At 35.7% G+C, this 25,168-nt stretch overlaps 1 protein-coding gene across 3 annotated transcripts in view; it reads right to left on the bottom strand.

The window, feature by feature from the left end:
* Window positions 1-25,168, bottom strand: part of PIK3C3 (phosphatidylinositol 3-kinase catalytic subunit type 3) — a 67,243-nt gene that overhangs the window by 30,369 nt on the left and 11,706 nt on the right. For 2 of the 3 annotated variants that reach the window (XM_032095334.1, XM_032095333.1), the window contains exons 7-21: window positions 19,371-19,442; window positions 18,180-18,284; window positions 17,608-17,700; window positions 17,236-17,421; window positions 15,776-15,930; window positions 14,466-14,553; window positions 13,177-13,244; window positions 10,053-10,158; window positions 9,057-9,173; window positions 7,399-7,530; window positions 5,208-5,336; window positions 4,804-4,873; window positions 4,162-4,226; window positions 1,800-1,884; window positions 619-693 (exon numbers count right to left, since the gene is read on the bottom strand). In XM_032095334.1, coding sequence (XP_031951225.1) covers window positions 619-693; window positions 1,800-1,884; window positions 4,162-4,226; window positions 4,804-4,873; window positions 5,208-5,336; window positions 7,399-7,530; window positions 9,057-9,173; window positions 10,053-10,158; window positions 13,177-13,244; window positions 14,466-14,553; window positions 15,776-15,930; window positions 17,236-17,421; window positions 17,608-17,700; window positions 18,180-18,284; window positions 19,371-19,442 — 1,546 coding nt within the window. The remainder of the gene's footprint in view (window positions 1-618; window positions 694-1,799; window positions 1,885-4,161; window positions 4,227-4,803; window positions 4,874-5,207; window positions 5,337-7,398; window positions 7,531-9,056; window positions 9,174-10,052; window positions 10,159-13,176; window positions 13,245-14,465; window positions 14,554-15,775; window positions 15,931-17,235; window positions 17,422-17,607; window positions 17,701-18,179; window positions 18,285-19,370; window positions 19,443-25,168) is intronic. The other variant, XM_032095335.1, reaches the window with a different exon arrangement.

Raw genomic sequence — 25,168 nt, 5'->3', positions numbered from 1 at the left:
TTTCAGACAGACTATCACGGTGAAAAGCAGTATATGCTTCAGCTTTACCTGTAACTAACAAACATTCCATGTGGATGGTCTCTTTTTCCAAATAACATTTTTTATTTAAATGTTTCTCATTCAATAAATGTTTCGCTTCATAATAAACACTTAACCACAACTCTTAATTCTCCACCACTATGTAATGAAGGTTTTCAAGCAATGAGAACTCCTAGGGAAGCGGTAGTTCAAAAGTAAGCAAGCAAGTAAAAATAAGCCGAACAAAAATTCAAAAAGACATTCCCCTATAAGAATTGTTATTTGTCAAAACTTTGTGAAGCTCATGCAGCTACACATGAACTCATTTTCAATGAAAACACTTGAAATTCCCTCTATCCCAAAACAGTGATTATAATAGTTGAAGTAGCTTTATTTTCACATCCTTCATTTCCTCTAGTTAAGAAATCATCTTCTTCTTAACACATTGGAGCAAATATTACCTTAAATGAGACAATATAACTTACATTTTAAAATATAATCTAATCTGCAGTACTCAGTGGGTTATATTCACAAGGAAAATGCAACACATTAGAAATTAAACAACTGTGGATATAAAATTATACTGCTAAAAAGAATTACCTGTTTTTGTTAGCAACAGATTATCCAGATGTCTATCTCCAACTCCAAGGATGTAAGTAATCACACAATAACCAGCTGTAACAAGTAAATTGTAAACATCAATATAAGTACCTTTCTTGGAGAGCAACAAGTTCCACACAATTAACAGCAGCATATTACATTATCTTAGCTCTAGTTTACTAGCAATAAATACACCACAGAGACTTGGGGCAGGAGTGGTGCTGGTGAAGAATAATCAAGATTATCAGCACTATGAAGAATATTTGAAGTAATAAAACTCTGAAACTTATTCTGTACTGCCTAGATTTTAATTTCTTACTATACAATTACCTAATTACTTACTATACAATTACTTACTATACAATTACATACCTAACCCTAAAAGACTAAATTCTTTCAATATTGGGATTAAGGTACTTCAAACAAAGGTGAAATATTCTGAGCAAAGTGAATGTATATGTTCTGAACTGAAGATATTTTAAGGCCACTGTAAACAGGCAACAGGCATTGATATGAGCCTGGATATACATGTCAGCAGCATTCACAAGATCAGCAGTGACAAAGAGCAAACTGTTTTAATTGTTGCTTTTACCCACTAACCAGAAGAGCTTGAAGCAGCTCTGAAGAGTGCACCATCAGAAAGAGAAAGGCAAAGGAAAAGATATTGTGGAGTCACACCTGAATAATCTTTTTTTTTTTTTTTTTGTTAGAATGGAAGTCTTTTTTAATTTTATAGACAGCAAATGTGGTATTTTAACATGGCCATCAGTATACTGAACATGAACTACACTACCATTTTTCCTTGTCATACAAATGTAACCACAGCCCCCAAAACACCTTATATTTTCAAAACCAATTAGAATTTTGATACACATGATTTATCATTATCTAAATGCTTAACATGTCCCTGCATTCTGAAGACCCCAACTCACAATGCAGAGTGGGCAGAGGTAAGATTATTGCTAGAAGCAGAGAGTATTTAACTCATACTCTCCTTCAAGAACCACAAAGAGCAGGCTTGTGTGTAACATGCCAGGCTCAAAATTATTCTTTTCACAGGACTTCTGACAGCAAGCACATGCACAGTGCCCTGTCTGCAGTCACCTAAACTGAAATATCTTAACACCTCATCCACCTCAGACTTCCCCTAAGAAGTTACCAGCTGTTAGACTGTAACTCACCACAGCTCTTAACATACGTGTCCATCACTTCTGCGCTGATTCCATGAGGGCCAGTCTCACTAGGGGCATGTTTCCTGAAGAAGTTCTGGGGAGAATGCCATGAAGATATTTATTTATTCCATTAGTTACTTCATACACACATGATATGAAACTGGGTCTTTAGAAAAAAACAATACTTAAATCAAGACCACACATGGCCCTTATTACAATCTGTTAAACTAACAACCACCCCCAAAACACCTAGCAAGATCTAATTTAATATCACTTTATTTATATTCTGTCTCAATCATCACATTCTTATACTTGACACAGAAATTGAAAAGCAGTTTCCTTTACTAAGTGTTTCAGAAAATTAACAGTGAACTGAAAAGTAACTGATCAGTAACTATGAGTGACAATACTTCCAAAGCAAACTGTTTAGGTCATATCAACAAAAACTAAAACAGGATTAACAGTCCTGCTGTATAACTACATTTGGGCAACATGCTCTTACAGGGTTTATCATCCTTATATATCTCCCTATTCCTCAATAAAACCAACTGCTGCTACTGAGTTCAGAAAGAAAATAAGCCTAAGTCATCAAATGGAAAACTCAAATTTCCTGTGAAATGTGGACAGGGCAAAACAATCCTCTCATCAGCCGTAAGAAAACTCTTAACCTTCTTGATTAAAAGAAAACTCAATTATATCCAAGCCTAAGCAAAGTTTCTTCCAGTAAGCAAAATCTAAGGAAGCACTCTAAGAGGAACATGGTAGTCCCCTGAATGGTATGTGACTAAAATCATAATGAAAAATTAAGACAATTATGTCTATGAACTTCTAAAACATGAACTTTAATTTTAAGGTTGTTGATAAAAGGTAAGTAACATTGAAACATCAAAACACCTTTTCTTTCCTGCAGGTGTGCGTTTTACCAGGCAGTACTGGACTAATTGCTTTAAATCTTTTAGTAATTAATATTTATATACAGTGCTCATCTTTACTAGAACAGCTGTGAAATCCAAAATGAACATTCATAAAGAGTGAACCAAACTTCCACAATACCTAAAAGTGTTCAATTACTTTTCATTTCCTTGGCCTACAATGCCCAGCTATATTAATCATGCCCCAGCACAGGAAATCTCATTCTTTTGGCACATTACTTAGATTAATAATTCTTCACAGGAATATTGCTCCTTATGTCAGCACAGCAACTGAAACAATAGGGTACCTATTTCCAGTCATAATATGATGCCTTAAGTAATTGAAAAATAACAGTTTCACAGGCATTTCTAAACATACTATTTTATAAAAACATGTAATGGACTGAATCATGAATAGTACACTTCCAAGATCACAAAGGATTGTCAAGAAAGCACTTTACTATCTGTGAGATTATTGACTGCGCAGATGTACCTTATCACAACCTCTGTGGAATCGAAAGATAAAAAAACAACTTAAGCAACTTGATGCTGGTCATTGACCAGTGATAAGCATTACTGTGGTAAGTGTTTGGTAAGCTTATTTGTTAAGAAAATGATAATGAAAAATGATAAACAATTTAAATCTTCATATTTTTAACAGATATAGTTCACAGGAGCTGCAGCTAGTTTGCTTTGGCTCACAGTTACTGAGCTACAAATACAAACTTCAGTACCATCCACAAAAAAGAAAAAAATTACCATGAAAAATCAAATCCAAATAAATATGCTCTATTTTCATTAAAAAACCTATCAGCTACACACCTCATATAGCAATTTGGTATGTTTTTATCCAGCTGTGCGCTGGATATGTTTGGTATGTTTTACCTAGCTTGTGTGCTGTGCTTGAAACCAGTAAGTTTTGTGTGCTACTATTTAGTTATGTGTCTCCACTCAACTCCATGAGAATTAAGAAAATCTGCTAACAAAACCAAGTTACAGCACCTATACATCCACTTTTGCAGGAAAACAAGCTTCAGAAATTATATTAATGAATTATTTAGTTGTTTCATCCAAAAAATTAAAAAATTAATCAAAATTAATTTTGACAATGTCAAAAGTTATGAATGAAAGACAAACATTCTGAAAACATGCAGAAAAACGTGTCAGGTGTATTCCACTCATCATTATGACAACGCTGGGATTTCAATATCATAACTAAACTCCATTGTAATTTATTTAAATAGTGCTACTTTTAGAACATGAGACACTCAAGTGAGCATTTATGTACACCCTTTTAAAGTTAAACATCTGCTGTAATAACCCCAAATGTTTCCAGCTGTAATATGTCTTCTAACAGACCAAAGAATCACCTGAGAGACCGAAAGAATTTTGCACAAGATCTAAGCCTTCAGCTCACACTGTTTGATCAGAAGACAATTTACAACTCCCCCATCACCTACCTGTATAGTTTCCTCAGTAGCAAGAACTTCTGCAACTGGTACTGACGGAATAAACTGCATGAAACCTGTGACAGAAAACAGCCAACTTTCAAGCTACTCTGTAATACATGTTTATGAATGGACAGAACTAATACACAGTCATTCCACTGCTTCTCATAGGCAAAAAACCTCACTTTTTTCCCATGTTCCAATCTCCTGCTTTCAGTATTTTTAAAACAACTTGTCATTAACACCAAATTAACTTGCAAAAGGTGTGTTGTTACAAATTTTCAGGATAAGAGATGATTAAAGTAAATTGAAGGCTTTCCTAAATATTTATCCAGAATGTATCCAAAAGCAGCTAAGTTTGATTTTTTTTTTCTCCTCCATTTCATGCAAAGATCTCTAAATAAGAGTGTTAAGTTATTTGTTCATGATCACACAGAAAGCCAGCAGCAAAGATTGATAACTACATTGTCACATACTCCTAAATCCAGACCAGGCTCCTTTTATGAAAATGTTTGAGTCACCTATGGAATAGGTGTGGTGCCTCAGACTGTTTACTTCCATGGCTTACACTGTAACAAGAGTTTTTACACACTAAGAACACAGGGAAGATATTCTTCTCCATACTGTATTTCTAGGAAATAAACGTATTCATACCATGTTTCGTACTAGTTGCCAGCACTTTATAGGGCGTCAACTTCAAATCCAGATTCTCTTTCCTTAACAGCTGGAAAAAAGCAATATACAAAGGCGAAGATGAATTCAACAGAAAGGCAGATTCTATTACTAAAAGGATGTGTACAGGACATTGATCTCCACTGTTATTCACTGAAACTGATAATGAGTGAAAGCCTGTTTGGCAATTTTTTTTTTTTTTTTTTTTTTCCTTAATCTACACAGGGTAATTGTATGTCTATAAAGAAAAGAAAAAAGCCACCAAGATCTGAGAACTCTGGAACATATTAGCAATATAAGCTGCATTAACACAGTTTAACAGTCTTGCTTTTGACAAGGAAAATCAAGAAAACAGGACGACAAAGATGTCAACTGATAAATCTCACCTTATCCATGAGTGAAATAATCTGAAGAATAAGTTGATCTTGACGTAAATCATCACCATGCTTAAAAATTACAGGATATTTGCCTCCATCTTCTGTCTTGAAGAACAACTGAGCAGGCATTAAGGCACTCTGGAAAAAGAAATATTCTACTAAGCTGGTTCACAGCAGTGCTCATATTAACACATTGCTACAATGGAGCTCAGAAATGCAAGTATTTGCATTGTATTTGTGCTGCCTCAGCTGTTAAGGGAGTACCATTTCCACTCACCAAAAGTGTAACTGTATTTTAAAAAGAGAAATACCTTAATGCTTTTGTTCCTTTTTTATCAAGGATACATTCTCCCCTCCTGCACCACCACAGTAGCAGAAGAGGAAAGGACAGAAGTATTCATTTTTTTTTCTGCGTGCATGTAATTACAATCAACAAAGAAGTACCATGCAAAAGGTCACAACGAAACAAATTTAAACTGATCAGATCAAAAAGAGACACAGTTATAGGATAAGGAAGAAAGAACTCCTAGGGGCAAGTCATCTTAAACAATTAATTGCTTCCTTAATCTATGTAGCAAAAGCAAAAATGGCTTTTTACCTTATTGTTTGAGAAAGCCCATTTAATTGTTTGCAATTTTTCTGCATAAAATGGGTCAAAGGGGATCAATTACCTACATGAATGATACAATCTATTGCAACTGACCCAGTCACTTCCCTCCAAAGCAAACCAAACAAAAATAATTGAGGATACAGAGTTTAATATTGAGCAGTTGGATTAGATTTTCATACCAGTATTCCAAAATTATTACATTCCATAATTAAAGGCAAAATTATTCTTTACATAGTCCTACAAAAGCTAATGTGATGTCCAAGAGCACCAAAAATTAATAATTCTTCCCTTTTTAAGTCTGTTTGGTTTTTATGCCATAGGCTAGAATGAGATATTAAATGGAACTATGTGAGCTTTCAGAATCAGGAGAAGAAAAAAATCTGATTTTGAAACAAATTACTTCTCACGTTTTTGGTCCTACATTTTTGCATAGTTACAGAAGACCAATATGTAAAAGACTGCCTTGAATTTGTCCTGAGGAACTTCAGCTATTATTATTGATAGGAAACATTCAGTTGCTGTTCCAGCAATCTTTTTGTCCACATTCTTTCCCCAGCTCTTAAATCATACTCGCACAAAACGATGACTCGAGTTTGCAAAAGTTTGCTTTCCTGACAAAATCTTTTCAATGTTGCCTCCAACCAAAGGTGCAAGAGCATGCAACTGCAGAAGCCTATCCTTCAAATGGACTATAACTTGGTATAGAGAGATGCAAGCTAAAACTGGTAGAAAACTATGCAAAAAAGATTCACCTCTGATTTTAAGTAAACTCAAATTATAACACAGTCAAATTATAATAAGCAGCCTTATGAAGCTACCGCACATAATAAATTCAGGACCTATCAGAGATGACAGATTAACACTGGCTGTCACAGCAGCCTGTATGAATTTTTTAGCTGGCGAAGTCCTCCTGGATGTAGGAGTGACTGGTACGGCAAATTTTGGTCATCTTAAAATTAGACTGCAGTCACCTACAGGAACTGAACACAAAGTTATAAAAAGGTCCAACACCACTGAGCATAGCTAATAACTTACACTGCAAACATTAACTTACATTTCAAGCAGTAAAATAAACAAAATAACCACAGCCCTTTCAACACTACATCAGCTGTTTTATGGTCACAAGCAGCTGCTACAGTTTGGTTTAAGGATTTACCAATCATGGGGCCACAGGATTTACCTGTCAACTCACTGCAACTGCATAAAATGGACCACCTTAGTGCTTTCCACTCTCTATGAACTTAAGCTTTATTTAGCAATGGAACAGACCCACAGATCTAAATGAGACACAGCACACCTGCCTTGATTTGCATGATTTTGATCTTAAAGCGGTACTCCTGTTGAACACAGGAACAAAATTCAGGGAAATTCTGAACTTCATAATCTGTATCACTCTTATAAAAGCTGCTTTAAAGTTAAAAACTTTAAACTGAAAAACAAAATAAGGAGTTGTTTAACCACTTCAAGAGCATGCTACAGTTTCATTTTGCCTTGACTATTTCTGTCCCTTTAAATATTTCAACTGATGTTTCTAAGCTCAGTGCTCACAAGATTTGTTTGTATTTCAGCTATTCAGAAGATCTCATTTACCTTGAAGAGTGTAGCTTTTTCAGGGATTATTCCTTTAATTTTCACCTGAGGTTCCAGAGGAAGTGGAATAAGTTCCATATCTGCTAAATTCATCTTTTCATTATCAGCTAACAATGCCTGAAGCCTCTCATTCTACAAGAATGAAAATTTGTTTAAGAAAAAAACCCACAAAACATAAAATACATATTAGGTATATATAAAGTCCATAAACAAAGGATGCATTACTAACAAATATTCAATTTTTTATATGCACAAAGAATCAAGGTTTCACTCATAAAATCCAGGAAAATAAAAACTCTCTACTTTTAGTAATATCAATAAGAAAGGAGATATTCCATGTAGTGTTAGTACAGTCAAGAAATTTTCTAAGTTCCAGATATAATAGTATTAGAAAAATTAATTTCTAAATTGCCTGCACAAACCACAGGATGATTTGTTTTCCATACCAAAATTAAATGTTAGTTATGCTTCAGCAATTGATTCAAGTCTAACTCAGAAACTTTATATCCCTCGATTCCACCAAGGAATTCCCTACCACCAAGGAACCAAATAGCCAATAGCCTGCACTAATCTGATTTCCAGGCTTGCTCTACATTCCTACATCTGTAGTTAGCAGAAACACAACACTCATCAATTTTTGAGTGCTTTACACTTGGTGCTCTACATAGTAAAGGTTGAATACATGAACATCTCTAGCTTTTTCCTTTACTGAATATAACAGACACAAACAGACACCAAGAGGCCCACAACTGTTAGGAATACTTCTAGTGGTTAATTGTTGCTAGCTAGGTTGCAGTCTGAAAGTAAAAGCCAAGTGTTTCTTAGTTCTACAGAAATTTCCTAAAAGAATATAAGCTGAACACTACCAATGTATTGCACAAGCAGAAAATAGAATCTTACAAATTGGAAAGTCCTCCTCCTCTTTTAGCCTTTGTTACTGATACACAAAACAAGTTGTCTCACTTTTGTTAATAAGTGTTTTATTTTTCTATATAAATACACCCCATACATTTAAAGAAATCATCACGCTGAAACATCCATGTTTAAAAATACTGATGTGTGTCAAAGGAAAAGGTAATATATACACAAACAGAAATTCCTCTGACATTTCCATTTCCTTCCCATACCCGCCTGTCAGGTTCACTCAAAACACTTCAGCTAAGAAGGACAAAGTTTCTTCAAATGTATGTGTAATAGAAAGTCTTTTCCTCAAGACCCAATAGAAAGCAGAGTTCTGATAAATACCTTATAGAAGAACAGTTTTGTTGCTCTTGGAACAAACAAAACCTTGCTGCTAACTGATTTTATCTATCCTGGCATATTACACACATTACAATAACCTGATACTTTCCCATGTCCCCCACAACATGTTCAGTTATATCATCAACTATTTAATTATTTGCATATCTTTCTTTTGCCAAAATATCCCAAGAGTGTTCTCAAGGGCCTCTTCTGTTTTCTATCTTCAAACTTTGAAAACACATTGGAACTTTGAACTACGAAAAACTTTCCAAAGTTTGCTTACAGTTAACCAAAATTAGTACAGAATGATGGACAACTGTTATAAATCTCAGCGCTAAGGAACTTTAATGAAAGGCTAACATTCCTACCCATTTTCAAATTCAAGCCACAGACAGGCTTTCCAATCCTTTAGTTACCTTTTTCTTACGATTCCCACTTTCACGCTGCACTGCCTTCATTACATGAACCAAGCGATCTACAAATGTCTGCTGGGCTGCCAACAGCGAGCGCATAACTCTGACAGACTTATCACCCTAAGAGAATGAAAAGAAACAAAATTAGTTCCTTGTTCCATAATTATTTTATCTAGAAATCATTCCTTTTTTCTTAGACCTTTGGGCTTTTAAGAGATTAAGTGAATAATGATCAATTTCCTGTCAATTCAAAAGGTATTTTCTGTAAAACACAATCACAGTCACTGTAGATGGTAATCAATTATCTGACCTAACAGTGCATTTCAATTTGCTTCAACAATTTCAGTAGTGAACAGTCATGCATGACAAAACTATTCACACAGCCAAAATAAGTTAGTAAGGATAAGTACGAAACATTCTTATGAAGCGTAGATTCAAGTAACTCCCCTAAAATTGGAAATAGTAACACTAAGTGTGAGAGAGATGAAAATCAGGGAAGACTGCATATCTGCTACAAAGTAAAACTTCCAATTCACACACGTTTTTCCAGCTTTGTTTTCGCTTTTTTTCCCCGCTCCTCCAGCACCCTCTGCTGCCGACACACAGAACAGCAATTGCTGTTTCAGAGTTCCCGATCGGCCTCTCCACTCACACTTGAAGGACAAGAGTTTCCAACAAAGAAATAGTAAACAAACCACAATGATTACACAAGGCTTTTAGAAGGTTTTAGATCCAATGTAAGGCAGAAGGTTTTAGAACCAGTATGTTACTAACAGGAACAAGCAAAAGAGAAGAAAAGAGTTCTCAAATTCGTTCTTTTCCTTTTTGGGAGTTTCTTCAGCTTACTACAAATTCAAAATTCAAGCAGAAGTGGAAGCTTTTATTATGGCGTGTGACATACATACACAAAAAAACCCAACTCATCCTCTTAGACACCTTCACCTTTTAAATGAAGTACTATCCCAGGCCATTACATACTTCCTTACACAGAAGCGTTACCTTCAGCAAAGCCTGACTGAACCTTCTCATCACGTTTAAGTACATTTCATGAGTCTTTGGGTCCCTCTGCTGAGTATCTTGGTCTTCACACTCCACTATTACATACCTGCAGCATAAAAACAACCCCATTTATACCATACTCTTGGAGCTACACAATTTGAGTGGAACACAGTAGCCCTGTATTATAGACCTGATAAAAATTAAGACAATCTTTGAATGAGATCTTTAGCTCAAGTAACAGCTGCACTCTTCCAACCTGCACAGCCCCAAATTCCATTTGGATCAGGAGAGTCTATAAAAGTTTCTGCGGTTTTTCACTTACAGAAAAGTGTCATCACTCAAAGATGACATGCCTGAAGTCCAAATCTTATGAACACTCCAGACAAGAAGTACAACTGAGCATGTTTTCCACTGTGATACCACCTGTACATAATGTAGTGGCTGCAAACTTGCTATTCAAGAGTACCTGCAATACAAGGAGAATCTCACCCCACCTGCTCCCTGTTTTACCATTAGAAACAGTGGAAGGAGAGGTATTGTTCCTAAAGCAGCTCCACAGAGTCTACATGCCAGTTTCCATTATTAAAATTATGAATCAGATACAAAACTTAATAGTACAATCTGGAACACTTATACTGAAAATTTATTTTGATGTTAAGCAGTCATTTGGAATGCTTTTGTGTAAATTTCTACTTGCAGCACTGACAAGAAAAAAGTAGCTATGTATTGAAGGTCGTCTTTCTGTTGGCCAATGTATCTCCTAATACCACCCAGCAAAAACATGCAATAAACATATAATAAAGTAAAAACATATAATAAACACTGTTAAAAAAATGAGGAAATTAGCATTTCAGTCAATTTTCAAACACTGCATTTGGATTCAAAAGTGACTAATTCAGGACATTCTCTTGGACATTAACACTGTCATCAAGAATTACACCTTCCTTATGTGCTTGTGCAGAATCTCTTTGTGACAGAGTAACTGTGAGACAAGACTAGAGGTCTGTCATGTGCAGCTGATCAGATTTGAGTAGTCTTATTTATAAATGCACAATATATTACATCCACTAAAATAAGGCAAATGTAACTTATTCCATGTGTGTAACCAATGAAATCTGTAACTAAAGATTCCTTCTAGGGCTTTGCTAATGCACTGTTATAAACTGTTCCCTCACCAATACGTGTATAAAAGTCTGTATTTTACAAAGTCTGTGCATCTAAACTTCAAGGAAAAGGGGAAGTAATGAATTGAAACGTGCCATTTTAATCTTCATTTTTTAAAAAGCCCTGGACAGTTTCTCAAAGCTATCCTGAAACAAGGAGTTAAGAGTAATGCTTCATACTTGGGTAGGTGTCAGAAAAAGCAGTAGCACTGACTTCTGAGGCCACTGTTAAAGGACAGGATAGCTTTACAATGACAAGTGACTGAACACAAGGTTTCATTTTCAAGGGTTATTGTACTTTTTCCATTGATTATTTCAGGTACATGCTGTGTCTGGATAGTTGAAACATACAATTGATCAGCAGCCATGAGGATTTATGGCTGCGTCACCTTAAACAGTGGCTGCAACATCTGTATTTTGTCACTGAGAAATTGAGATGTCTGGAAAGAAAACAAAGAATAAATTGACTAGAGTTTTTGTCTTGGTAGACTTTTCTTGGGTGTTTTGTCGAATTTTTTTAAGTCATATGTCAAAAACTTCAGAGTTATGGACATTTGAACTTTCTGTAGACTGAGTGTCTGAGATGTTGTATGAAACGCAAGAGAATAGTTTCTATCACCCTGATAGAAAATAAGCTAAGATACCAACTCTTATCTTAATGAAGAATATTTGATTAGGTCAAGCACTTGGATTCTACTCACACCAATTCAGCCTGCAATTATTTTAATCATTTATATTTAATAACAATTTTTAATGAAGCCCAGCATGATCTTTGACCACTGCAACAGAAATAACTACTGTTTGCAAATGTACATAGGTCATGAACTTAAATGTCCTAAAATTCCACTTACTAAAAATAATTAAACAATAAAACTTAAAAAGTTATAAATAGAATCTCTCAGCATAGTTTATAGGTTTCTTGTAAGAATTTTATAAGAACAGTTTGCTATGTTTACATCACATATCACACTTAGTTTCCAATTCACAGCTTATCTGTGGTTAATGCTCTTAGCACACTAAAATATGATCATATGCATTAGCATTTTTAGTTATTTGATGAAGCTACGAAAGTTACAAATGAGAATCATATGACTTAGGTTTAGCCATGTAAAAGGTACCTAAGCTCTTGCTTTTAAAATACATGTGTATATACAAGTAAATAGCTGTGAATATTGTGCACATGCAGATATTTGTACATTAGTACACACACAGACAGACACTTTCACACAATACAGCTCTACTCATCTCAGCTTGCTTCAAATGAGAAAATTCCTACCTGCAAATGCTTGCCTGGAAGGCTTGCAGATTACTAGTTCAGGCATCTAATTTAATTCTTAAACCACTGAGATGAGACAAGATCCTAAAGCTAAGCAATCCTACCTCTCTACTGTATAGATGACCTAATAATTACAACTTCTTACCCTTAAGAATGCATGTATGCAATGACATTTTGTTTGTGCTCATAATCACAAATGGAAAAAAAAAATTAGGTTACAACAAAAAAATCAGTGCTTTATGAACCTTCATAAAATACACCTTTTATTAATATTTAAGTGCATAACTTCATTATTCTAGCCAACAAATTATAAGCACAAAAAATTACAAGCACACAGACAGCAAAGCAGCTCAAAGGTAAACTTAATCTCTGCCCCAATACCACAGACAACTTGAATGAAACTTTTAACACAGTTAGGCTGCTTTTTGTAACACTGTAACCTAATGTCCTAAACATCACCTTCTTTTGTGTAACACTAAAGCATATTTCTGCATTTTTAAAGCCTCCTTTTATAAATTACCATGTTCAAATGCATGTTGTTTTAAATCTACTACTTCACCCTGACAAAAACTGAGATTCTGAAGCTCTCAAGACAGGTCATCTTTTGTTGAGCATCCTTCTGGGCATTATAGCTTTGATTTCAGTTACATGTTGATACAGTATAAATAAACAGTTTCTAACATACCAGTACAAGTAGTTTGCCAACGTGGAATTTTTGCATGCCCGTGATATCAAGAAAGTGCAAAGGTCTTGCTGGAAGGGATTTAAGAACAGAAAAAAAAAAAAAAACAAAACAAAAAAACCAAAAAAAATGTTATAAAGAAATCTAAGCATCTGAGAGAGAGATAAAGTTAAGGAAAAACACCAAGTAAATATAAGAGTTGTGAGAGATATATTCCCTTCTAGAATATGAGTCCAATCCAACCTAATATTTAAATCATATTAGTTTAAATATTACTTTAAATCCAGCAACACCACTATAAGTAAAAGGTCTGCTACTCCAGTGATGTATTTATCAACATATAAAAAGCACAATGTTCTCCAAAAAGAAACCTTTAATGTAATTTCTATTTATGTCACTCTTTCTTCCTATGCCATTACGTCTTGCTGTAAATGCTGTAAAATTCAATCCCCAAAGAGATTTGCCATTCTGTTTTGTATCCAGAGCATCTAACAATCTTGAAGGTGTTCTATGTTTTAAGAAATCTGTATAGGATACACAGCATTTAGCTGCTTCTTTAAGGTGTAATAGTCCAGCTAGCAAGAAATCTGTGTATCTTTACTGATATGCTGAATTTGAGGCTTATTTTCTATGCAATATTAAGACTCAAATAGGACAATTTGCAACAGAGAGTGGATCTTTAGTTCAAAGACCAATTAATCCACATATCAGATTAAAACCAAATTCCCTCAAAATATCTTTACCTTCTATCTTTCCCTTCCTCCAGTCCCATTCCTATTACTTGTCTACTTCTGGGATAAACCAAATATAGTCCTTGGCAGAAGTAAATCAACACAGCGTCTCACTTAGGTTCAAAAAGGATGACATGCCAAAGAATATGGCTACAGAAAGAACAGATTGCAGAGATTGGAATATTTGGACAACTGTTTTCTATTAAAAGACTGTTTTAAAACACCTCAAACACATGCAGTTGTCAGTGTCTAATCAGTATGTGATAGCCTTTGCCGTAATTTTCTCCTTTACAGAAGAGTACTTTAATTTCATGAAGAGTTCAATTTCCAGTCCCCCAATTTTGGATACTGTGATCATGTACATAAATAGACGCCCTGTAAAAAAAAATCAGTTAAGCTATTGCTATTTTCGTGGCATTTACTTTTAATTTATATTCTTTGGGCACTTTAAATATTCAGGAAGATACACCCAAAGGATCCAAATATTCACAAACAAAAGCAAGAAACAGTACCAGGTCACTAGAAAAGTACAATAAATACAAGGTAAATCGTCTGACTTACATCAAGGTTTTCATTTTCTGCAAGCTCTTTTGTCTTAGAAGTAAGAGGTGGAGAAGAAACAGGTGGAATAGGACTCATAATCTGGGAACTACACAAAGGAAAGCATGTAATTGGCATGATTCAAAGTTTCAAAGTTCTTGCTTGGGGGCCAGGGAGCATGCACGGAAATCGCAATGAATTTCACTTCCAGAGCATAATAAATTCAGAGAACTGGAAAAAAAGTATCTTTGAAGGTATCATCCCAACCCTGGTTCAGAACAAACTGCGTGAACAGCAACTTTGGCAGCTGCAGTCCTGCAGTTCCTGAAAACAGCAAAAATCTGTGCCTAGAAAGCTATACAGTTTATGCCTGTGAAGGACATTCACTTACAACAAACTTTGCATTTTATTTCATCTTCCATACAAAATAAGCAGACACAGATAGGAATTTAACAAATCTGCATTTTCAGGAGCTTTTTTCAAATGCTGTAAGATGAAACTGCTAATACACAACACCTGCAAGCACTAGTCTTTGTAATGCAACTATGCATAACGTAGTAGACAAATGCTTATTTGCAAGGCAAAGTTTTCAGATGGTGAATTTACCTGAAAGGAAGTAATTAAATAGCTCTCCTAACATCTAAGTATCATTGCAGCCTCAAAGCACACTTCCCACCACACTCACTTTTATAGCTTTGCAGCAAGATCAATGAAAAGCTGTAGAATTTTAACACAAAAAATACACTCTCATGTTACAAGTCATTAGAAGCTTAAGACCGAAAATCCTTAAAATCTGTAATAAATAGTCACAGAAGACTTTCGTTACCAAGTTCGTTTGCACTTTGCTTAATATTTTATTCGGTACCTTTGGATTCCTGCAAGTATACAGGAAGTGTGCTTCCACAAGTCTCCCCCCACACCTTTTTTTGCAGGAGCAGGATGAAATTTCTTTCCACTTCAAACTGACTGGACTTTTAGAACCACATTCTCTGATGAAAGTGGTAAGTGGAACCTCATGTAACTTCAGTGAAGACAACTTTTGCAAGTACAGAAGGATGCAACGACGGTGTTGCTCTACAGAAGCTTTCTTCCTTTTGTGCAGTAAGGTCAAAGGCCACTACTTCATCACTGCTCTGTGAACTATGTGTAATCAGGAAAAACTCAGTTCATGAATGCTCAGGATTTGTTGGGGTTTTCTTAGGTTTTTTTTAACGTTTCAGATTATAAAATAACATGTTCAATATGCAATTCTCCCCTAAAAAGAAGAAAGAATTTGATGGCTTAGAATGTTACATGTTTCTGCCTTTCTGCTCAAAGTCTAAGCTTCTTACCTGTCTATTTCTGAAGGATTAGATCCAGATGTCGTCATCGCTTCTGACATGGAACCTTGACTGTCCCTCTTACTAGGCTCCAAGCCATTCTTTATGTCATCAAAGTTTTCGTATTTCAGTGCTTGGACTAACTGTAGCAGGTACATCAGCAAATCCTCATTTAGGAAAAAAAAAAACAAGTGAAATAAGGGTATCAGTCAAAACAAACTAGAACTCCTTCTGTTTACAAAATTCTAATTTACAGATAAACTTAGTCAGGGTTTAGTGACCTCTAACAACACAGAAACTGATGTCTCTGTAACAAGCAATATACCATAGCAAAACTGGTGTTGGATGCAGTTTGGTTCCCAAAAAATACTGAATTATCATTCTATTATTCTCTGTTACTCAAAGACAGTAAGTGCTAATTTAGTGAATATTTAAGTGCAATTACTACGCTAAAATTCTCTTTAGATAAGCAGCACTAATTGCTTACAGCATCCACAGAATAAAGCTTTCAATTTGTGTCTCACAAGAAGAAATTTAAAATTCAAGCATAAAACCTAGGCTATGGTATCAAGAACAGAGATTCTCTGTTCTCCTATGGACTATTTGTTTTTTATCCTTTGTGTAGCTGGGGATCTACGAGAAAAAATACATATCTAATCTATTTTAGATTGAAGAACAGAATTTTAACCACTTGCTGTTTAAAATCAACTTGTTGCTTTTACTCTTCAACTTGTTCTGTTTAGTTACCTTACCTTACACTTTGTAAAATGTACATTTTTAAAGCCAAAGCAGTATGACCTTGGCTGCTGAAGTAGGCTTGAAAAAATATGATATATTTATGCTCCCTACTTTAAACTCTATTGATTGCCAAAGATTCAAGAGTTACGGTAAAACATTCAAACGTGGGTTTGCTTTTCTTTTTAACTGTCAAAATAAAATAAAATATATAAATCACTGAAATTTAACAGATGAGATTCTTTCAAGTGGGCTCTATTCATAATCACAGCTCATCACACTCTAATCAGTATACAATTAGAAAAACCTCATTTCCACAGATGCTCTTCTACTCATTTTCTTTAGCAAAAGAGCACGATGATATACCGTTTCAATTCACGACATGGATCTGCTGAAAATCTTTCAGTTGACTATTTAAGTTCAGAGCAGTCCCACAGGTTAACAGTCAAAATTGATCACTGTTTTTTGGTGAGAGCCTACTGTTGCTTTACCTTGTTGAACAAAACCAGCTACCACTGGCTGTTCACATTAAGACAATTATCGATGTGTGACACTTAATAATGTGAAGACTGCTCCCCAAAAAGATTACAATTAATAGCAACGCAGTGAATTCTTTGTTTTCCTTCACTAATATTCACTTAAATGTCTTAAGAAGTAGCAAACATTTCAAGGATTCAATGACTCTAAAAATCTTGAGACAAGCTGATTTTTCCATGTACCCACAGACCAGTGAATACCTCATCATCAGCCTGCTGAAGCCTGGCAACAGCATAGCGCCGCACCGTTGGGTTGGTGAAGTGAGATGACAGAAGTTCTAGAGAGTCTTCCACATCCATAGGCTTCCATTTGCCCAGAAGCTCCAGTGCTTGCTTTGCCTCTTGTGGTAGATCCCAGTTGACACACTTCAGGAATTTTGTCAAGGCCTAAACAGGAGATTGGACAATTCATCAGTAAAAAGCCAGCCATAAGGAATTATGTCAAAAATTATTGTCTCACACGAAGGTAGAACTAGATTCAGATTATATTTACGTAAGCACAGACCTGGAAAAGCTTACTGATACAAGTGACAAGGTCCCTTCCAGCCCAAATCATCCTAGGACTCAACTTACCTTCTCCTGATGAGTAAGGTAATATCTGAATTTCCACACCAAATCCTGCTCCTCATACGTTAGTTGCTTTGTCGGTGGATAACTCACTATGATCTAATTGATACATAGTCAGAAAGTGAGTTTAAAAATGTGAACAGGCATAATCAACAAGTTAACAAAGTATACTGTGAGAAAGCACAACACTGACAACACACAAAAACAGCTGAGAAAAAAACCCAAAACTTTCCAACAACACAAAGTTATGGCATCATGGTGATGCTCCTCAGTTACATGGTTGATTGAATTGACAGTGCAGGCAAACAGAGTTGCTTTAAGTGTACCACTCACACCTACATGACATGAAAAAAATACACATTCTTAACCTCCCAAAATGGTTAAAAAAAGAAAATTAACAAGCACCTTGTGTTCCTGAGTTGGGCCCTTCTAACTAAGCACTCTTAAGAAGCACGGAAAACATTTCATTCATGATTTTCTAAAAACTGAAATTAACTGCATTTTCCTTAAACTGTCTCCATATATTATTACCAACCTACCTAATAAAATTGAACTTAGCCATCATATGACTGACTTACATTAAGCTGATCTCGTGTAGTTGCATTAGGCTTCAGGTCATGATCAGAAGGTCCACTTCTTAAACTTCGAGCAAGTTTGTGATGTTTACTTTCTACTAAGTTCTCCTAAACGCAGAGGGTAAGTCAGTATTTATAAATACTAAATTTCAGACAAAACTACTATTGAAATTAAACCATCCAGTGAAGACTCACAAGTCTCTTGAAAAATGCATGGCAATAAAAATTCAAATCTAAAAGTACAGCATCTTATGGCTTTCGTTTGTTTGTTTTACAAAAAAACTCCTTTAATAATACGTGGAGGGTTGTTGGGAGTTTTGAGTGTCTGTTTCAGTTTATGACTTAACATTAACAAACTCCACCTCGCCTTTCAGTGAATTGCTGCAAAATGTAAGCGTTTCAGTCAACACATCCGTGATTGACAGCACTCAAACGTGCTAGGCACTTCATAAACATTTTCTTTAGGATGATGTTTGCAGCATAAAGCTTTGTATGCAAGAAAAACATCTCAAAAACTTGTCCCACTGTTAATACCATGTTAGCAACAGTAGGAGCCACAATAGGAGCCACAGTGCCATCAAGATTTCAGCAGCCAAGGCAATTTCCAGCATTGTCAGACTTGCTCTTGCAGTGTTAGATTACACAGTGCTCAAACAGTGTTGCCAGTACAAGCCCACTTACATTAAGGTTCCCAAAGCTGCCAATACCAGTCCCACTGAATTGGCATCCACAATAATGGAAATCTTTTCTAGAACTGTACTTAGGCACTGTCTACATGAAAGACAACATACAAGAGAGTGCAGGGAGAAAATACTTTAACAGAGGAAGTCACCAAGAGTTACCACACCAGTCTCTAAATTCTACATTTTTCTTCTTCAGCTCCCTGTTACCTTCCCACCCTCTGATCTCTTTTGCCAACAATCCCCCTTGTCTGCTTTCTTACACCTCAGAAGCAAGCACACTAGGTATGGAAAGGAGGAGGTGAACATAAGCACTAAATCAATTATTTTATTTTAATCTAGCAGCAGCAGAAAAAGAAAAAAAAAATAAAAAAACCCACCAATATTTTGCAGCTGGTCAAATATGTCTTTCTACTGGAATTTTAAAATACTTAAGATGGCAAGCTTTCTTCTACATCTATTACAAGTTCAATAGTAACTCTAATACAGATGGCATTACATGGAGCATGCTTACCATAGACATCTGAGGATCTGGAATCTTAACAATTTCAGGACTTGTTAAAATTGGAGATGACTCATCACCATCCTGAATGACAAAAAGGTGAAGGCATATTAAACACCTCCAGTTTTAGGGAAAAAACATATCATATTAATGCACTGTGAACTCTACTACAGTGAAAGAATGATGCAACAGCTGACAGTTTTAAGAGGAAAAAAGAAAATAATAAACAGATTATTTTCCTTGTTTGTCTTTTTCCCAGATGACAAACTATGTGGCAAGACAGATGGAAGTTCACCAGAAGAGATGCGGCTTGACAACTCACTACTATGCTGGCACGCAGGTGAGTGGAGAAATTTGCCACTATTGTCACATGTGTCCTCTGGAAGTGTGAAGAGAAACAGAAGAAAGGTCTGCAGTTCCACCAAACCCCAACAATTTCCTAGGAAAAACCACCACCTTGCAGTGGTATCTCCTAAAAGTTCAACATAGACTAATATAGCAAGATATATGTGACCCTATCTATCAGAGGTTCTACATGCTTAGAGTCTAATTAGTGAGCTGCCTGAACAATGGAAGAGAGAAGCTAAAAGATTCCTGTTTGAACCAGACACAAGAAAAAAAAATTAAAAGCCTGCCACCACATGACAAAACTAGCAACTCTGTCTTCCAGACACACAGCAGCGTGGTTTTGTGCTTTTTAACCTTACGAGGGTAAGTAAGCATTAATAAAAGCTATGAAAGAAGATTTCATTTAAAATACAGAATAAAACAGTCAAACTCAAAACAAAACGAGATCAACATAGTATATGTGCTCTCCTATATTTACACTTAGTCTGTTTTCATTTCTTTTGTTGTAAATTTCAGATCAGAATATTTTTGACATACCAACACTTCCCTCAGTAACAGTTTGGAGGTAACTTGCTCAGGTTTCTTTCTACCTCCACCCTCTTTTTTTTTTCCTGCTTTTCCAATCACATATGCCTCTTGGGACAGCTTTACTTTTATACTTTTCAGAGACAGCTTTCAAAGGAGAGGTTGTTTCAAGAGGGAGAATCATTAGTCACTAACATGATACATGAGTTAAAATTGCCATTAACCTCCCAGGAGAAACATCTTTTTTTCCAACTACATAAATTTTGTGTTGCTGACTACAGTAAAATATTTCTTATTAATAAAATGCTTCTTCAGAAAGACACTTTTAATTGCATTTACTAGTGTCCTATCCCTTTCTGAAGTAAAAATTTTGACAAAAGTCAAAGTAAAAGCAGTAAGAACACACTCATCCTTCCTAGTTAAGGGAAATAAACATACAGTCTTGCCTGTGGCTGGTGATGGTCACAGAACACAAGCAGGTTGCTTTTCTCATTAGTCTTTTTAAAAAAGCATGCATGCAAACATTGAAGAAGCAAAGATGACATTTTCTTACAGTATCTCTGCTCTAAATGCATACTTCCTAAATAATGAACTTAGCTCTGACCTCACTGCACAGAAATAACAGTATCAAAGTATTTCCATAATAACAAAATATGCTGCACCACTAACAGTAGGCTGAACAGAGATGGAGTCACAATGCCAGATCAGCATTCACACTGCACTGTGCCTCTGCCATCTCACCGGGCAGAATGCTCAGATCATGTTACTGTAGTTTCATAAAGTCTAACTATATAAAAACCAATGAAATTGTTGCAGGTGGGGGGAATCCTTCTTTTCATAAACACATCTGATGACAGACTGATTTCTATCTACCAATTCTTTATTTTTCAATTCAAAACTATAGTAAGGCTGCAATCTGACTTTGCCTTTATAAAAACAACAAAGGATTCCAATGTCCCAGCGACAATTCTCCACTCCATTTAGAACTTTCACATGAAAACCCTGTATGAAAAACTTGACACAGGAGGGGATTCAGTAGCAACAAGCTACTAAGTTGCTACTAACAAGCATTTAAACTCTGCTGAGTCATTTATAGCATCCATGCCCCATGAGGATTCTCTAGGGATAAGCAATAGTAACACCCATTGCTGTATCTTTCCCTCAGTGGGGGAAAAAAAAAAAAATCAGATACATTCACTGTACAAGGAAAGGTTTCAGACTGGTAAAAGTGGAGCACGTACCCTACAGTTAGAACCCTGTGGCAGCCATTCAAAATTCAAAACACACTAGGATGAGAATGACAAAAGCACTATTGCCTAAAGTTTGCTTACTTACAAAACAAAACAAAAAAAAAAAAAAAATGAGCATGACCTTCCAGTGTGTCATGTCCAAATGTTTATAAATGAACATTAAGGAGTTTTTTTCCAAGACTAATGCTAAAAGAATGATTTGTACATTCATTGCTGGCAACTCTTTTAGGAAGGTTTCAAAAGAATCATGACAATGACTGTTTATTTTAAACTCTTTCAATGCAGTCAGATCATGCTGAAGAGTGAAGCTCACAAGTTCTACCTGTTCAGTTCAAGCACCAGGAAAACCATTCCTAGTGTTTCATTGCATGACAGAACTAAGCCTTAAGCTCAACCAAAACTTGCTGTAAGACCAAGTTTTTCCAAGTATTCATGGGAAAAATTACTGTGTCAGGAGTGAACATTTTGAAACAGACTGTTTAATGAAATACTCAAGATGGCACAATGGCGTTAGTTCTCCTGTGAAGGATGTCAGCTGTTTAACTACCCTTCCGTAACTCTCTGTTATATCTTGAGAGCATCATGTGCAGCACCACAACCCTGACCATACAAACTTACTAAACCAGTGCCTAAATTAGCACATGAATTTGGACAAGTGAAGCCTTTTGAAGTGTCTTTCCTGATTCATGCCCATGTAGCCTGCTTTAGTTCATGTCATGGAAATCTCAGAAATCCCTGACATCCTGCAACTGCCAACAACCACGTGGGATGTGATGAAAGCCAGCCCTGAGCACAAGAACAGTCCCTCAGTGAATCCGCTCCTCTTGGCTGCCACACTTGCCTAGCACAGGCAGAACCTGAGATGACCTGCTGTTTTGCCACCACGAAACGAAAGCAACCTCAATACTAAACAGCACTAACTTGCTTTAAACTGCAGTGTTACAGAGCTCTAGAGGTATTTCACTACAATAAGGTCAGTGTGTGTGACTTTATATAAATATGAAGAGTCCATTTAAGACAGTCCACAAAATTTGCAGAATTTTCCAAACCAGCAACATTCTTGCGTACTTGCCTGAAAATCAGTTTAGTAAGGAGGTTCTATTTATCTTATTCTTTAACCAAAACACCATTTGAAGTAACACTGATGTGAACCAACATCTCCCCCACAAGAAATAAATGGACAGACAACCAGTGGTGTAGACACTACTTTTTCTTCCTTTAAATCCATGAAAAGGTCTCTGATAATCAAATTTACTTATCTTTTTTAATAAACTGGATGTAGCAGTGCAATCATTTACCCAAAGACACGTTTCTCTTGAAACCTGCACAAAAATACATTACTGATAAATGCTGATGTTATTTGTGCTTGGTAAGTCACACTGAATTTCTGCCTAAATGGAGAATCAGAAGTGATGCTGTCATTACTAGCAGACCCTATCCTTCACATCTTGAACGCTGCATTAAAATGAAGTTAACACAGAACATGGGAAGAGACACTGCCACCTCACTTCATTGTAATTGAATGTCAAGTCAAAGAACCTCAAATTCTATCAGCCCCTGTTTAACAGGCTAGTTCTTCCTAAACACTCGAAAACAAATATATCAACAGAACTGTGACAAGTAATCTCCACTTGGAATATCAGTCACAGGCAGGTGACAACAGAACCTTCTTTCATTATGCTTGGTGCACTGGATTGGTGATGCCCAATACATAGACGGCAGACTGTAATTGGAAGCATGACAGAACTGAGAAAACAGGCACTAATTTATGTACCATTTCCTACTGCTGTCAGAAAGGGGTCAAGAACTTGTTGGAAAGCTACTTTGTATCAACAAATGCATCAAACTGCAGTTAGTTATAGCTCTAATATGTACTATTACACATTCAATTACTTTATTTCTGCAAGAGCAACCAGTACAAGAAATCTGTTCCACGCACTTTTAATATGCTTCAGAAACATCTATGAAAAGAAAGATGCATGCCTGGAGTCTCAATCTCCTTTCCTGTATCGTGCACATCTATAAAACCACAATGATGGAAAAAAAAAAAGAAGTCATGTGTGTAAATCAGGAAGAATTCATCTATAATGGCAGGCTGCTGGAGGTAACGGAGAAAAATCATTTTTAGGAATGTCATGTTCATTTATAAAAAGAAAAGAGCCAAGAGGACACAAACACACATGCTCATATGTTTGCACCTGTGAAAGGTATAGCATATCCTCATGTAAAAAGACAGCTGTTAGTAAACAGTTCCAATATTTTGATCGTATTCTGCCAGGCTATCCAGACAAGTATTTCCTTGATTTCCACAGAAGTAAATTACTTCATTTTGTTAATGGGGAAATCTGATACATTGTAGGTTTCATTGTGATTTGTACCTTAGGAGAGTTTTGCAACAGCACAGTCCTCTACAATTGCTGGTTCTAGGATATGTGTACAGAAGCACTATGAAAAAAGCTATTCTAAAGGTGAAAAGATTTTGAAATGTGTAGAGAGGTCTCACTGTCAACTACAGTCCCCAAAAAGAAATACTAAACAGCTAACCTAGATAGCTGCCTAAGACACACTTTCACTAAAATTACCAAAATTCACCAAGAAACTAAACTATAACAAAATAACAAAAAGAAAATCAAATCAACAGTCCCACACGACAAAACCCAAAAAAAGCCTCAACCAACCAATGTCCTAAGAAAACACTCCTGAGAGTCAAAAAGCACCAAGTCTTAACTTGAAACATATCAAATACTTGAAGCAGATTCTGATCTGTGTCTTCTCAGATTTGTTTTTTTTAATCCTGCTTTTTGCTATCTGTTACTGTATTTTTCACTGCCTTCTTCAAGAATTTTAAATTAGATCACAGCTCTTTCGGTCCAGGCCAACAGGTAGTATCATCACATACACAGAAATACTTGTAATCCATTTTCCATTATATTAACATTTTGTGTACTGAATTAAGCTTTTTAAAATTCTTAGAATAAATGCTGCTAAAAGTTAGTGCCTCTGGTCTCAAGAGTACTCCAGTTTCTTTTTCCACCTTCTTTCTCTCTCCCATAAAGCTGTACTATTAAGTAATTTGCTGACTTTTTATGAATCTAAACACGCTGAAAAAATTAAGAAACTCTTTTCTTTGAAACCAGATTATAGATACACTGCTTTTTCCATCTCAGTGAGTCTTTCGTCATACACAGGTCCTTAAAGAGTACTGATAATGCCTTCCAGTATCACACTGATGTCTGCTAAACTCACTGTTAATCCTCCATCCCATTAAATTTTAACTTACGAAAAATAATGAGGGCATTGCTTTTCAGATCTGTTTCATAAAGAGCAAGAAAAGACACAAGACATTCCAATCCAGAAGTGTTTTACTTAATTACTCCACCGCATTTTCAGTATGGAAGACTAAACTTCTTTATTTGTTCATTTTACAGAAAATGTTCACCAGCAGAGCTTCTGTGCAAAGTTTTAATAACTCATCTTTTATAAAGTTACCACTCAATACAGGTACATTTCTTCCTGATCTAAGTCATAATTTTACATACCGCTACCCTGAAAGTACTGTTGGATGACTGAAGGAGCTATAAATCAGAAAGTTTTTAATCATTCACACTTGTTAAATTCTGTAATCTTGAACTCTATTACATAAATGACTGACATCTGCAATCTTGTTGCATCTATACTGTTTGATTT

The sequence above is a fragment of the Corvus moneduloides genome, chromosome Z (genome assembly GCF_009650955.1).
Source record: "Corvus moneduloides isolate bCorMon1 chromosome Z, bCorMon1.pri, whole genome shotgun sequence".
Taxonomy (NCBI): Eukaryota; Metazoa; Chordata; class Aves; order Passeriformes; family Corvidae; genus Corvus; species Corvus moneduloides.
This window is presented reverse-complemented; position numbering and strand designations above follow the sequence as displayed.